The sequence below is a fragment of the Pieris rapae genome, chromosome Z (genome assembly GCF_905147795.1).
Source record: "Pieris rapae chromosome Z, ilPieRapa1.1, whole genome shotgun sequence".
Taxonomy (NCBI): Eukaryota; Metazoa; Arthropoda; class Insecta; order Lepidoptera; family Pieridae; genus Pieris; species Pieris rapae.
This window is the reverse complement of record NC_059534.1, coordinates 3,319,411-3,336,255: the sequence shown is the minus strand read 5'-3', so window position 1 is coordinate 3,336,255 and position 16,845 is coordinate 3,319,411. Positions and strand designations below refer to the sequence as shown.

The following is a 16,845-nucleotide window of genomic DNA, read 5'->3' as shown; positions in this document are numbered from 1 at the left end:
AAAATTACCGTTAAAAAAATTAAGGATACCTACGCTGTTTTAAAGTTAAACGAACCAATCTAGACGTTTCAATTTAAATCTGAGTAGAAAGTATGCATATTTGGTTGAAATATTTATTTCAATGTCGTTTTTTACTTTTATACAGTTTATGAGTCCGTCAGTGTATATATATAATCGATTTCAAATGGATTACAAAAAGTTTAAAATTACATCGATCCGAGTGTGATTAAAGTCGTTTAAAATTAATATCCCTCTATTATTTATTTCGTTTATTTATTTACTTCGCTTTGCAGAAATATTATACAACTGACATAAATATATGAGAGGGCAACTGGCGCCCTTATAGCTTTCGAGCGATCTCTTACAGGCAACAAGTGTGAAAAAAATAAAATAAAATTAGATTTGAAGGAGAAGGTAAGCAAGAAATGCAAAAACACATAATATATATACATGGTTGTATACTAACTGTTACAAATTGATCACTATTTAAATGTATTTTATTTGGTGAGTTGCCTTCTAGAGATTACTTATTATAATAGTACCACATTCATATATATACTGCCAGGCAGATTAGTATACAGAGGGATAACTTGTACCCGGTTAAGTAGGTACCTCCACCAAATATGAGCCCCATATATATGGCCGCTTGTCAAGGATAAGGATTAGTAAAAAAAATAATCTTCCGAAATTTCTGGAGAGCGTCAGATTAAGGTGAGTTAAGGAAAATGCTAAAAAGTGTATTCACTAATCTGACAATTTGAAAGCGATGTAAATAAAGGGGGGCACTGCAAAGTTGTAAAAAAACCACATCTCGACGAGTGTGGTTGATTTTTTTTTTGTTATTTTGAAGGAAATGATTAAAGGGTGACGAAAAATATACTATCTGACCATTTCTACAAGCGAAATTAACAAAAATCTTCGATAAATTTTAATGCGTGCAGCCGCGTGATGCCTTCTTGCCCGCCATTAAATCAACGTATCCGTTCTCAACAAAAAAATAGGTCCAGCAATTCCAAAGGCGCTACCAGCTTTGCATGCAAATCGTAACTAGTGTTCACTAGTGATTTCAATCCGGCGTTGATATATTCGAAAAATCATTTTTAGACTTGGGATCAACGGAGTATAAAGTGTAGGATTCTTTTAACATCATACAGTCTTTTACTTGCCACTTGTATGAGTTGAAAAAGTTAGACGATGTCAATCAAGGAAGAGTTGCCATCTTCAGTAAGAACTCTAAGGATATTTCCATAGATTTTTCTTAATTCCATCTTCTAATTTTCAAACCTTACGTATGACGAACCTATCATTAAAACAATCAGATTAACGTACGAACATTGCTAAAAATATGCAGGTGTGGCGTACCTATGCCTTATTGGATTATATTAATGATTTTATTAGTATTAATTCACATGCATTGTATTGGAGCATGTGGTATTAAATTTATCTTCGAACTGTAAACATCGTTATTATTTCAAAAATATGCAGGACATCGATGCTCATGGACAGATATTGATATCTGACGCGCTCGTGTGTCCTTGGCACAAATTTTTGTTTACATGTTTAAAATTCTACAGCCGCTCTCCTCACCGATAAAAAGGAATACATTTTTTGTTTTTTTTTTATTATCCAACCTTCACAATACAATACACACGCTCGAGTAAATCCTTATTCAGCGTCGTGGTCTCCCCTTCTGCTACTACCATCAGAAGCCTCCACAACGTGATTTTAATTATATTATGCAATAAAATGTCGATATTTATTTACTAAGATTAAGTTACGATTTTAAGCCAATTCAAATTGTATATGTCGTAAATGTTATCCGAGTATTACGACATAATATTGTTGATTGATATTGATGCTTTATTGTGGTTTAATCATGTTATTGCACATTAGGCAAACAGCAATGGATATTTCATATTTGATTTATAGAGGAAATCAATTATAGTTTTTCGATAAGCGCACACTGTATTACACACAGGTATAAAACTGTTCGGATAAAGTTAGCCTTTATGACATCTGCTCTCTTAAGACATTGAAATAAAGGTAAGGAAAGGAGAAGGGAAGGGAGGTCTGGTACGAACGTTACTGTTGATCTTTCCCTTTTTTCATACTATATCCATTCAACGTTTCAAAAAATACACTCGAATGAATTTTAGCTTAACATTTATATGGAATTTGTTTTTTATCATGTTATGTGGCCATTTTTAAAAACCAGCAGACAGGCGGCAGACTATTTTTACACAACGGATGACACATTCACAACGAAATTAAATGTGTTACGCTGAATGCTACCTTGGAGAATTTACTACTACTTATTTCTGCAATGTATCAATCTTAATCGTATATTATTTAGGTATTCCATGTTTAGATATTTGTTTAGTAATTGTTGTTGTAATGTGAATTATATACTTAGATACATTTAAATCACCATACTCATTACTTACCTATTTCTTCGGAGTCATCGGAGAGTACAGACTGCTCATCAATTTTCTGCAATAAACAAAAGATGTGTTTAATATATGTGTTTTAATTTTTTCCGTCTTCTATCTTCTATCTTTCTTTCTGATGACTTATGTTGGGAGCGTTTTCATCACTATCGAAGCTTACAATTATAATGAGTTTAGGTTCGTAAATTAATTAATTTGATATCGTATATGTATGTGATTGGACTCGCGTCCGTTGACACTTTGAAGAGTTACGATTGTCGGAAAAAGATCCAATGGCAAACCAGATTTTCTCACTTTAAAACCAATTAGATGATGATGTTATTTTTTTTAAATAAACAAATACTTTAAACACAGATGCGTTATTAGAAGTAGACCTATAATCAATGCAATGTCCATGAAAACTTATACGTTCGTAATAATTGAGTTTAAGATAATGATACTCGGCGCGATACGAGCTGCTTACACCGTATATTATATCGAGGTCTTAGCGTAGCTATAAAACTAAATATAAAACGATATAAATACGCCGCCGCATTTAAATGCGCGTGAGACTGTCACACGTCCAATAATAACCGTTCCTTCGTTTCTACATTACCACAGTCTGTTAAGCATGGACAGTGGTATTTATCATAAATTTATTTTAAAGTTTGACAAATCGGTCTTCGTTTGATAAAAACATTACAAAAATATGTAAAAAAAATATAAGTACATAAAATTAGAAATATATATAGAGAAAAATTTTGAAACTTAATACGAGTAGTCCCGTGAATGTTGTTATAACAGATTTTGACTATATTATTAAAAAATTACACAACTTTTTGTTAAAGTATTTTTCGCCCATTCGCACAAATCATGTGCTCTGTGATTTTGCAGACAACAAACACATTAAAGGGAGCCATAAAATATTGTCACAGAATAAATCCAAGGAAATATGCATTAAAGTGATGTAACTTCTTTAGTAGAGTAAAGAATTACTTTAATTCATTTATAAAAAAGCATTAGTAAAATGTAATAATTCCTTTAAACAAATATTTTTTCAAGTCATTACCAAGTCAAAAATACTGTAATCATTGCATACTGTAAGTATAGAGCGATATACTAAGATATGTTTGAAGTTTTTTACATGATAAAAAAAACACCAGGGTAAGACATAGAATCATATAATTGAATGTGATATTTATATTGTATCATTTCGGGCAATTTCAGAGCAGAAGTGGTATTTTTGGCATTGAAAAATAGAAATAATTATTTATAATAAGCAATCTCTTCCAGATAATCCAAGGAACTAATTCTAAACATATATAAGCCTGGATATATAATATGCATAAGGATGATTGCCTCCTAATAGTATGCCCTAACTATTCTGTATCTTGAAAAATACTTTTATTTGTTTTTAACCGTCATATTTTGCGTTACACACTACAGCTTCTATGAATTTAGTTTATATGATAGTACATATAATTTATATAACTACATCCTGAATTTCTATCAAAGATATAACTCATTTGAAACTGATTAGACAAAAACAAGACAATAAAAACAAATTAGGGCATATGACAAAACATGCATAAAACAATATATTTATGGCACATCTATCTATTAAAAAATTGTGTCACTCTTTCACACATAATTTATGGTAAAACTAGCATTACTTGGTAATTTATTATAAATGATCATTTGCAGAGGAAGGTCAACACAAGCAGAAAACACTTGTATGTGTAATTCATTTAGTTGTAAATAGGACACTTCAGGGTCAATAACAAAACATTACCTTAAGTCAAATCATAATCCTTGCCATAAAAAAACATGTCAACATAACTTTCACTAACTCAGTGATTTCTCTGACATAACAAATGTAAACACTCAGTTCCAAAAATGTATATCTGCACTCAATGTTTGAATAAATAATTAATTCAGATACAATCATGGCATAGTAAACAGAATATTGTGACATATAAACATTAATATGTAGGTATTATAGAGGAATGTTTACCAGAGTGTCTTGATCTCCGAGCTCACGATAGTAGGATTCACTGCTTCCACGTCTGCTCCCAACGCACATAGCACGTCTAAAAAAACCAGACAGCATTGAACAAAATCCACATTTTTGCATAGTTCTAGTTTATGTGACAACTAAACAAACGACTACGATCTATGTAACTTGGAAACCGCGGAGGCCGAACGTAAGACTTTTCTTCACCGGGGAGAAGCGCGATTTATATCAGAAACTCATCACATTTTGATCGAATAAACAGCACGAATGGATGAACAAGAACTAGAATAACACATTATAACTCATAACATTAATGAATGAAGAGTTAAAAGTGTGAGAATTATTTCCGATAGTAGCCAACTGCGATCAGTACACGACGTACTGATAGCTGACATACAACTAAAATGAGAAATGTGTAAGCTGTTAGCTGTAAGTGCCAAGTAGTGCTCTTGAGACTACAGTATATTGTGAGCAACAGCGCTTTAGCGCTTCTTGTTTTATGAGTATGTACTATGTATTACAAATTAGGAGGTAACTGTCATCATCTGTATTTGACGTTTTAGTAGCTTTCTTATCTTTGAATGTTGACAACTGACAGTGATAAATAACAACTAGAACATGTGAATAAATGGAAATCTTCAATATTTTAATAATGCCTTATAATTGTTGACACTCTAATCTTAAGTTTTAAAATTTTCTACCGTTTCTTATTCTTTCAAATGAAAAACTATGAGCTAAACTGTTTCATTCAAGTCCCCTAACAAAGGGATATAGGAATGGTGATGTCGTGATTTAAGATCTAAGACATACTGCTTTCCTGATAATGTTTTTCTTCACCATGGAAACAAATACTCTACCGCCCCACCTAAAGCCATAAACTTATGCTAACTTTTTAAAATTTTGTTTCATTTCGTCTAATTTAAATATATTTCATTTTTATTTAGCAAATACAAGTGGCTGTGTACCTAAGCTTAAGATTTTTATGTTCCTATAGGAAATTATTTTAATCTTGAATTAGATTGTCATGATTCATGTGCACTGTTTACTTTTTGTTTTGTTTTACATAAAACCTGTATCAGTTTAGTTTATTTTTATTTCTTTATGTTTCTGTTAAGTGTGTTTTCCCTATTTTATTAATTGTAATATGTATTTTTGCACTTCTTGCCTACCTTATGTAATATACTCATAGTGGTTTTTTCCTTTACTCACAGTGGTTGTCTGGAAGAAATCGCTCTAAAGCGATAAGGCCGCCAGTTGCTTGTCATTAAATTATGTTAATTATTTTCCTTTTATGTAATGCAACGAAATGTTAATAAATAAATAAAATTATAATTATGCATTGCAAAATATGGCATTACATAATTTTTATTTTATTTAAAATAGAAAATCTGTAATTCATATGACAAACGTCAATTACAGGATTACTATTTGTAAGAAATATCTACTTTAGATTTTGTCTTTTCCTCCTTTATTTTTGAAATTTAATATACAATAATTTATTTAGTTGTCCACAAGCTTGTAGTTCAATACGAATGGTCACATTATAAGCTTATTGGTATGTCAGTGGTTGTCTGTCAAGTGACTCAAGTGTCAAGTCAAAAATTTTGTCATTAAAAGTTCAAAATTCAAATTGTAATAAATAAAATTTTATCAAACATTTTTCTGATTTACATAACAGTTTTAAAGTATATGACATACAGTAAACATATGGCATTTAGCCAATTCTTTACCCAGGCTCACTATTTAACAACATCACAATTAATAAATGTAAATAATGTTTACATTAATTAGATCCATAACACAATATAAACATGTAAATGGTACCAAAAAATAAAGACAATTAATTTAATTTTAAAATAATATAATATTATAATTAAAGGCATTTATATGTTATTCGCAATTATTTTTTAAACTCGCTGGAAAATCAAAACAATAAATTGATGTTTAAGAAACAATCTAGTGCTGCACTTACAGCAAAGGAAGTCATTCTTTAAAATCCTTTTTCAGAGACCTTAATGCATAAATTAATAAAGCATAAACATTGAGTGCATAGTAATCTTAATCCTAACAATCAGAAAGTTATGTAAAAAAATATAGTAATTCTCTAAATTGAAACATATTATCAACTAAAAGCTTGACTACAGCTGGGACTTAATTCAGTGTTGTGTAATAGAATAAAGTGGAAATTTGGAAGCAGATATCCTGACAAACCATCTACAAGGGCCACAGCTGCAACTTTTAAATTAAAAAATGACAACTTTTAAAGCAACCCCTTGACTTACTGTTAGAATTTAGGTTATCTTCCTAAATAAATAAATTCTAACCTTAGGTGCTGACAGCAATAAATAAAAATACTGAAGAAGAATTTAATTTAATTTTATTTACTAGTAGAGTAATTTGAGTAGTATGTACAGTAATTTTGAAATCAATTATACCTAAATGCTTCAATAAAACATGTTATAAGTACTTTAAAGAAATTCTTAAATTTATTTACTTTTCTCGAATTACTAGAGCATTTGAAAATAAAATTTTATTTGAGCATGAAACATTTTTAGACAATTATTAAGGAAAAGAGGAACAAAACCAGCTTACATTGTCTTCAGTGGTTATAAAATATTGTATTTGAAAATCTTACCTAAGAGTTGGTGGTATATATGAAATTTATGCAATACCAGCAATATTAATTATTCTATAAATATAATTTACCAAGAATCAAATCTTAACATAGGTTATGTTACCTTGGGCGGCGGTATCACTTAACATCCTGTGATGTGGTGAGCCTCCTGCCCATTTATAATAATAATAATAATCTGCTTTATATAAAAATATATCTTATACTGCAACAATAAAAACTTAACTGATGTTGAATTTGGATGAAACTGAATTTAGCTGTCTTTACTTGTAAATTTATTGCCAGTTCTTCTCTTCCGTTTTACGCCCTTGATTTAAGAACTGGCAGTAAATGTAAAATTAGAATCATTTAATGTATATTATTTCTTTTTTTGACGTTCATAAGTGTACCTTATGTTACCTATATGAATAAATGATATATGATTTGAGATCGATTTTAATTCAATATTTTTCATGTTTATTTCTCTAATATTATTTTAGTGTTTGAGGCCTCTCTTCTCGCTAAATTTTAAAACAGGTGGTATGATCTTCTTTGCAATTCCAAAAATTATGAGTGACACTTCAATTACAGACCAACGCAACGTTGGGTCGAGGGGAGCCAACCATTGGCTTAATCCTTATTCTTAGCGATAAAGGCATCGCTAGAGACGATGGCAAGCGGCAGGGTAGAATGTCGTTAATCCTTTGAAAGATCGGACGGGCTTTGGGTTGCTGCTTTTGTGGACACGTCAGCCTCGTCTTACCTCCCTCTGACAAGCAAAACAGCTGGGGCGGCCGCAGAGCAGGCGGAAAATAATAAACGGCAAATATAAGTGTTTTCTCCAACTTCGATTTGGTTCCTTATGGAGTAGAAAGCCTTGGACTGTGGGGTTCAAGTGCACAGTAAAAGATTAAGTTGGCGCCTGCTAGATGGCACTGGTGGCCCCAGATCAGGTGCTTTCCTCACTCCAGGAATAAATAATAATCGCAAATCCCAATACAGCGAGCAAATGCTGCCAGGGTTTTTAATTATTGTTTAAATTTTATTTAGGGAAAGTGGCGGCAAGATATTATTACACTATCCGGTAATCAAAAAGCATATTTTGTAGCCTTTATTTTTTCATTTACTAATTCTGTATGTTTTGGAACAGATTTAACAATATCTTATTTATATGAATGAAAGTATTGTACCTATATACTGCTCATCACTAATCAAACCCATAAATTGGTACTGGTTATATTAAAATATTTAGTATTCTACACATCTTTGCCCATCTCATCAAAAAAACTTTCAATCTTGCCCCCACTAACCTTATCTTTATTTGTTTATTTAATATTTTTCTCTGCTTTGGTATGCATATTTAACAAAATGTTATTGATATGATAAAGATAAAGTAATGTTTTTGATCGCTACTAATCGAAGCAATACATTAATATAGGTTAATATTTATTGTGGAACAAGAGGTTTAAACACAACTCTGCTCATCTCATCAAAAAAAAAATCTTCCCCCCACTCAGCCTATAGTATTAAATTTTAGTATTTCATTATATTTACTGTTTCAATCTGTTGTTATTGGTAAGTATATGTATGTGAGAAATTATGGAAATTATAATTAACGAGAATTTTATATATTAGATATTCTTAAAAAGCTCTATCTTCAAATTTTCAACAGTAATATTAGTATTACAAGTACATATAGTGGTGTCTAGTTGTAGTATTTTCATTATTCGCTCTTAGAAGACGCTTTTACAACTCAATCATATCAAACTCCTCTCATAAATATAAAATGAGTCTTACCTGCAAATATGTTTCAGGTTCACATTTGCACCCGATGGATGGCAGGTAATTTTTTTTTAGTGATATTCGATACAAAAACATAATATTTATTTATCAATTTCACTTTATTACACAACAAAAACAAAATGCATAACATCTGAAACCACACAAAATTATTATGTGGTTATTATAATTTCAATAATATAAAACTAAATAACATTTCATATTGTTAAAAGTTTAAGCTCCTATTACAACGTTAAATTAACTTAGTTTTTCATATATATTAAAACTTCGTTAATAATTATGTTCATTAAATAATCTACCAAATACAACATTTTAGAAATACAAGAGCGATACAAATATATTACTGATGATGATGTTTGTTAAAGGACAATTCTACTTTTATAATGACAAGACTACACAATATTAACACATCCATCCCAAAGATCGAGTCAATAAGGACTTTTTGATCTTAATACTATTTATTATTACTAAGTAAAGTCGTATGGAAAGTTTGGCAGAAATGCTTGTTTACTTTCGTTTTATTGGCTTTATATTATCAACTCAAAGTACACTTGAAAATATTTTATTATTATTGGGGTATGTCTGGAGGGTTGAAAAACTCCCAATGGTGATGGTGTACAGCCCTACTATCGCTTAATCCAAACATGATCAAACCTGCGACTAACACTAAACATATAACCATAGCCATTTGGACATCTCTTTTATCTTGAGCACCATGGACGTAGTTCATAAAGGAAGTATATAAATTCCTCACAGCACGAGTAATAGAATTATGGCATACTCTTAAGAATTGGGCACCCGCCTCGGTGATAGTTGGCTCCTGAGCTCTGACCGGAACAGGCATTCTTCGAGGGGAAGGTCTAGGTCTTGCGTCATCAGAACTAGATTCGCTAAGAGCTGCGGCGGGCTTACGTTTTGATCGCCGTAAAGGTGGGGCTGGGGTTGTGTGGAGTGCCTCTGGCAAATTTGTAGGTGGTAAGTTTCGGGGGAAATAAATTGCAGGGGGTGGGGAGGCCAGGTCTTGTAAATATGAATATAAAAGTGGAGTAAGATCAGGAGGCGGGGGTCTTTGAGGTGGTATGTTTTCTTCGATACTAAGTGGAGGTGCAAATGTTGTAGACAAAGAATCATCATCAATGTTTTCAACAATTTTACTTTCCTTGTTCTTTTCTTCTTGAGATACCTCTGTTTGCGTCTCCTCTTCTTTGTTATTGGTCTTAGGAGTTGAAGGTATCTGTGCCACGCTTTGCTGCACTTGTATAATTGCTTGATTTGAATTAACTGCAGTCATTTCTGCAAACTTCTTAGCAATTTCATCAATAACGGATTGCGAGAATTCTATGCCACTTACTGATATATGGCCTGATTTTGAATCTAATTCATTAACCTGAAGTGTCATACCTTCAATATCTGATACAAGGATTTTAGTAGCTTGTAATTCAGACACGTTTAATCTACCGACATCTAGATCTTTCACTTGCAATCTTTGTGTAACCAAGTTATCTAATTGAACATCACGACTTGTCTCAACAGAAATCCTTTCAAGGGTACGATCACTTAATGTAACAGTTGAAGGCTTAGGTGCAGAAGATTTCCTAGATTTTGGTAAGGGAGGTACTTCAGGAATTTCTCTTTCATCAACATCTATAGGTTGAACAGTTAACGATGCTTCCGTTAACATTTCGTCTCTTTCGTTTATTCTAGTTGGACTTGATACACGTTTTTCTACTAAAATTACAGTTGGCGATGAACGTCCAAGGCCAGATATTTTTGGGTCAGACAGTTTTAATGATTTTTCAGATCTTGATGTAGGCCGAGAACCTGTTTTATCTGATAATTTACCAAGCATTGAATCTTCATTTATGATATCCCTTAGGGAACTAGACATGGATATGTTCAAATTTTCTTCTATGTCAAAATCTACATCATCTGGAAGAGGGTCTGTTTGTGTAGAGACTTCTATTTCTACTATATCACTTTGATGGAGTTCACTGGATAAGTAGGGCGAAGGAGACTTTGTCAGTGGGCTCTCTATATCCATTATTTTATCTAGTTCATTTAGTCCATCCACTGATGAATTTTTCTTCTTTCTTGGTCCTCTGGGTGGGCGAGGTGGAGGGGGCAACGGTCTATCTTTCATTTTATTTAAAATTTCCCCTGATTTTAAGTTCTTGTGTACGTCTTCTACCTGCGGTTCATCTATCTCATCGTACTGCGTAAAGTCACCACTTATAGATCGTCGCGCGAAGCTATCTAATGTTGTAAGACTTATAGACGATTTTTTCCTAGGCGGTCTATTTGGAACAACAGTTTTACTACTGCCTACAGTATAATATTTTCTTTCAGAACTATTACTTTTCCTGCGTCGTGGTGGTGTTTTGCTTTTAGATCTTCTAACCGTTTTAATTTGTTGACTACCCCCTTTATCGACAGTAGCATATCCTGGACTTTCATGGCAACTTTCTGATCTCCCATCGATGTCTCCGGCGGGTGGTAGATTTGTGTCAAGTATTAGAGAATCTGCCCCTCTCGAAGTTCGATCATCGTCATACAGAGATGGTTCACGAGAACTTCGCGAACGGGTTCGTTTTGGTGGCGCAGGACTTGGATCTATCGCCGATTCAGCTTGAGGAACAGTGTATTCGTGTTCAGTTCGATACACGATTATCTGGAAAAAAAAAGTTTTATGTTACGAAATTATTTATGATTATCATTCAAGTAAAAGTATAATTGGTGGTATGTAAATTTAAAGTTTATGTTATTTCAACGATTGTTTTGTATTCATGGTCTGAAGGTCGGAAACATTATAGACAATACTTATGCGTCGTTGTCAATATTTATGAAATGCATGGGGCCCATATGGTGACGGAATAACCGTTTGGGTATACAACCTTCATTCAATGCCTCCGATACAAATAAATAATAGCTGATTAAAATTTAATTAATCATAATAATCATCTTTATTAGGCCTGTAGTAATAGAGTTATTCAGAAGCTTATTGTTAAGGTGGATCTGAAAAACTTCTATAACTAGGTCAACAATCACTAACGGCCGTCGACGAAAATAAATTCGCATTACGTCCAAAAGTATATATATCTGGATTTGTGCCAATGCGCTCGGTTAAATCTCATTTGAAGTTTGGACTATACAATCTCAGTCTTTTATAAAGTTTAGATTTAACTCAACGAAAATCTTGAAAGTCAACAAATTTACCGACGACCTTGCCAATATTATATAACTTAAATAACATTATTTATTTTCAAATACAACTGATTAAATAAAATTTGATTTCAGATTTAAATACTACCTGAAATTATTATATCGCCAATATTATCCAAATGATATTACATATACCTATAAACATTATGCTTGTATATTTCTTTTATATATTAGTTGATATGAGACAACACTACCAGACCGGTACATATTATGAGTGTTTTTACGAATTGGCTTTGAATCCTACTTGTTGCAGCATGATTCTATAAAAGTAAGATATTTTTTTCACTTAATATGTTTCATTTACGATTTTAATTAATTATCTCCTATACTTCATTACGTACAGTCAAAAGCAATGTTAATTAAATTTAAATAGAAAATACTTACATCTTCGCTGCGATCTTGAGGCTTTTTAAAATTTTCCGGAAGTGTCAAGCTATCGAAGGTTGTCAAGGAGGAATTTGTGTCTTGTTTGCCGAACTTCTTTTTTCGCTTTGGTGGCATAGGAAGTGTTTGTGATTGAACTGCTTGATCAGGATATTCGATAATTTCATCATTTGCATATTCGTGAATCGAACGTAAATCAGTCGGAGGAGGGAAGTCTGAGAATTCCTGATTGATATGACCTTGTAAGTTATCATTCATAGGTTGATCATCAAGTTGCTCGTCAGACATTCCCAAATCAACGTCACTAAACTGCATACTGGCATTTACGCTATCGTCAATATATTTTATCGAATCAGTTTCTTTCTTCTTTCGTTTTGCTCTAGATGGTCTAACAGGCGGGAATGTGTAATATCCGTCATCCCTTTCATTAATATCTTCTGTTGAGTACTTAATATTTTCGTCGTCGATTATATCATTATCGACATCTAAGTCGTTAGCATACATGTGCTCTCTAGAATCTTCGTCTCTAGAATCCGTTCCCAATGTGACCAAAACATTTTTCGGTGTCTGAAACGCTTGTCGTATTTCATCGCTCAAGTACTCCCTTACTTGTATATTTTCTCGAGATATTCCTCTCGGTCGAACAAAAAATTCGTCTTTATTTATTTCGTTTATGTGCGTGTATTCTTGATTTGGCAATAATTGTGAAACTGGGTGTAAATTTTCAGCTTTCTGGAATTCTTGATCTTCTTCCTCGTACTCATATGAGGGCATTCTATCAAAATCATACGTCGTTTCAAATTGTTTTTTTTCTACAGTATCAGAAGTAAAATCACCGTCTGTGTTATCGATACTACCGTATTCTCGTGGTTCTTCTGACCTATCAGGATCATAAGCTGTTTCTTCCATCGGCTTCTTCATACGAGTAAAGGTAAAAGTGGGAGGAGGTGTATCTTCTCTATTTAAAGTGGGAGAAGACGATGTTTTGGGCAGAGGCGGTTTCTTTTTTTTTGAAAATAGTCTTGGATATGTTTTTACTTCGAAATCTACGGTGGCTGTGTTTTGTAAATCGGAAGTAGATTCAGTGTTATCATCCACTTTATTTTCTTTTTTCCTTCCTAAACTCTGGAAGTTAGTCAGAAGTCTTTCGGGCATTCTAAACTTCGGAAACTCGGGAACATTAAATTTTGGCCTCTCAGGCAAAGAAAACTTTCTTCGTTCTCCCAAAGAAAACCTATCCTTTATATTGAAGCTCTTTATTTTAGATCTCTCTGGTAGGCTAAATTTACTTTTATCAGGTAATGAAAATTTGGGTCTTTCTGGCATTTTAAATTTAGGTCGATCAGGCATCTTCATATTATTAATTTTTGTTCTTAATTTTCCAGCCTGTGATTTTAATTTTCCTGTTCCCTCTTTTAATCGTTGTTGTATTTTACTGTCAATGCTCTCTCCATTTTTTGTACGGCTGTCTCTTTTTAATGGTAAATTTTCCAACGCAGACGAGTCAACCTGGCTGGTACTAATTTCACATTCAGTTCTTGATACCGTTGATGGCGTATTAACAAAAAAACGTTCTTCAATATCTTTTTGTAAAGCTTCTGCACTCATCGCCCTTTCTTTTTTATCCTCATTTATATTTTCTTTGCTATCAATTTCTTCGTCATCAGATTGATTTTGTAAATATTTGCGTTCTAAAGAAGTAGTACTTGACAATTCGTCTTCGGTTTTTACCATTTTGGGGTTTTCATCTACGCTTGGGGTCGTGTAAGTAATGCTTGGCTTTTCGATGATTTCATATTCATGATCACTGAAAAAAGAAATAATGTTTGAAAATAAATGTAATATTATTTTATTACATTTGTCATAAGAATACAATACCATACAGTATGATAATATTTCGCATAAAATATCACAAATAAAACATTCGCCAAGCCAGATAAGATTGTCAGAAAGTCGCATAATTTAAGAAGTCTGTCTTGTAAAATTATATTTAAAACCGCACGCACACAAACACGCTTCACGCCTCATAATTAGGACAACCGGGACGCTCGTTTTAGACGCAGCAGTCACCGGCAACATTCATTTATATATTTCAGAATTTATTTTGCAAGTCGTTATTACCGCCATAAACATAATATTGCATGAATGTAGGTGGACTTACCTTAGATTTGAAATAAAATTACTCGCCCGCGACGTTGGTCGAGTGCCCACTGGATTAACTCGTTCCGGTAAAAGCGAAACTGATTGAAAAAATTGGCAAGCGCAGCGCACTTCAGGTGTATATAGCTGGACACTGCTTTCTCTCGTTGGTCTTAGGGGTTTTTCTAAAGGGGTACCACCTTCCGATGTCCACCGACGCAAATTACTCATTACTGACGTACAAAAGATATTCTTATTTCACCTCATCCATTTTTGAAAATTTTCCTTTTTACGATTCGAACGGCTTAATAATGTCACATAACGTACAGCGTGTTTGTGAAAGCAGGGTTGTAAATGAACTAATCACGGGAGTGAAAGCAACTGCGGGCACTGATCGTCGATGACAATTCTAAAGAGCTTACCTACTATGCAGGAAGACATTTTAGACTGAGCTATATTTATCAGACGTACAGCTAGCGTTGGTTTTGTATGTGTTAAAATTATGTTATGTCACACACCATTTAATATTAAACTTTTAAATAAAACTCAATTCTGTTTAAAAAATCACTAATCAATATTATATATGAACGAAAATATCATATTTACCTGCTTGGTTTAGACCAATCGCTGTCTTGAAATTCTTCCTTTCGTTTTCGTTGTATTTCTCTTGGACTTGGACTCGGTGATACTTCAATAGGTACCGTTGAAGATTGTTCCATATTACTGGTGGATTCATCATCAGTGATTTCAGTAATTGTAATGTTGTGAGAGGTATTATAAGTGTTGGCTGTTTCTTCATGAACTGCTTCTTCAGCTATATCATGATCATCCTCCATATATCCAATAACTTCTTTATGATTCTGATCAGTATTTTTATGTAATATTTCCATAACATGTTCTTCTTCCTTTAAAGAAATTGTATCTTCAGCGACTAAACTAGGGTCATAGGATTTAGTTGATCTCTTTTCGACATGAATGTCGTTATCTTCTTGTAAGTCTCCGACCTTATCTTGAGGTGTATTTTGAATATTTTCAAAAGATATTTCTTCTGTATCATCTATATCCTCATAAATATGTTCTTTTCTCTTTCTGGGAGGGGGTGTGTCTACGCAGATTGTTTTACTTACTTCATCTGAGTCCCCTAACTTTATAGCACTAAATTTTTGTCGCCTTACGGCACTGGGTGAATTTTTTAACTGCCTTATTTCTTGGGATTCTTCATTTTTCTTTCGCTTTGATAGTGGAGATTTTTCACTTTCAATCTTATCTAATTTGTGTAGCGTTTTATCAGCTAAATGTTTTATTTTATTTACAAGAGGATGACAACATTTGGTTTTTTCGCGCGTTTCCGTAACTCCAATATACTGTGGTTCTGGTGCGCGACGTTTTAAAATACTTTTGGGAGAAATATTTTTTGGGATTTCTGTCGGAGTAACGAGACTAATGGACGATTTTGACACTGTGTTTTTATTTAAAAAATCATCTTCAGAATCTAGGGATATCTCTTTAGAGAAGTTCGGTATATGAACACCTTCATCTCTTCCATCGTCATCATGTTTTCGGCTACTTCCAGGAGATGAATCTAAATTTAAAATCTTTTGTACAGCCTCCACAACCGGGGAGTGAGTACGTGACCTTGAAAATTCACGAGACATACTTCTTCTGGGCGTTGTTGATCTGATTATAAACTCTGCTGTTATTTCCTCCTGAAGAGGTACTTTTAGCAAATGTGTCCAAGGATAACCTCCAGCCTCTCGAGCTCTTCGCAAATCTTCCCACTGATATGTTTTTATTGGCACCGGTGGGATATTTTTTTCTTCATCTGGTGACAATTCCATATGTTTAATCAAAATAAATGTAAGAGGAATAAATTTTAATTAAGGAATCGGATGACGTCCACAGTCTCCTTTAATAATTCCCTTTTTTCACACGGACCCAGCAAAGCAACCGCTGTCCAACCAACAACACGACATTTCGTTTCAATGAGAGTATCTGCTACTAAAACATAGTGTGTTTGCGTGGGTTAGTGTGAAAATAGGTATGAATAAATTGTGTATCACTCTGGTACTGTTATTTCTGATCAGTGTCACGAATTTACCTTGACGCGTATGAAGACCCTCTGATAGCTTTTTGTCTTACCATACTATATAAATAATTTGATTAATTAAAAATCACTTCACTTTTGTTTAAATACGATTTGTGATCGGTCAATATCTACGTTCAACTGGCGAACCTACCGGCGCCGGACCAAC

General features: G+C 33.1%; 2 protein-coding genes across 5 annotated transcripts in view; both read right to left on the bottom strand.

Annotated features, from left to right (window-relative positions):
• The window catches only part of LOC111003340 (cGMP-inhibited 3',5'-cyclic phosphodiesterase A), an 87,782-nt gene extending 82,867 nt beyond the window's left edge, over positions 1-4,915 (bottom strand). For both annotated transcript variants that reach the window (XM_022273784.2, XM_022273783.2), the window contains exons 1-2: positions 4,441-4,915; positions 2,445-2,490 (exon numbers count right to left, since the gene is read on the bottom strand). In XM_022273784.2, the coding sequence (XP_022129476.2) occupies positions 2,445-2,490; positions 4,441-4,560 (166 nt within the window). In that variant the 5' untranslated portion in view covers positions 4,561-4,915. The remainder of the gene's footprint in view (positions 1-2,444; positions 2,491-4,440) is intronic.
• Positions 4,916-8,933: 4,018 nt separating this feature from the next.
• LOC111003324 lies at positions 8,934-16,824 on the bottom strand. Of its 3 annotated transcripts, XM_022273764.2 has the most exons (4): positions 16,692-16,824; positions 15,200-16,415; positions 12,455-14,261; positions 8,934-11,519 (listed from the first exon to the last, which is right to left on the bottom strand). In XM_022273764.2, exons 2-4 carry the CDS (start codon positions 16,246-16,248, stop codon positions 9,420-9,422), a joined length of 4,956 nt encoding a protein of 1,651 aa, XP_022129456.2. In that variant the 5' UTR covers positions 16,249-16,415; positions 16,692-16,824; the 3' UTR covers positions 8,934-9,419. The 3 variants fall into 3 exon arrangements, with proteins under 3 accessions (XP_022129456.2, XP_022129455.2, XP_022129457.2); XM_022273763.2 differs by lacking the exon at positions 16,692-16,824 and having other exon boundaries at positions 15,200-16,672; XM_022273765.2 differs by lacking the exons at positions 15,200-16,415; positions 16,692-16,824 and adding an exon at positions 14,616-15,049.
• Between the last annotated feature and the right edge of the window lie 21 nt (positions 16,825-16,845).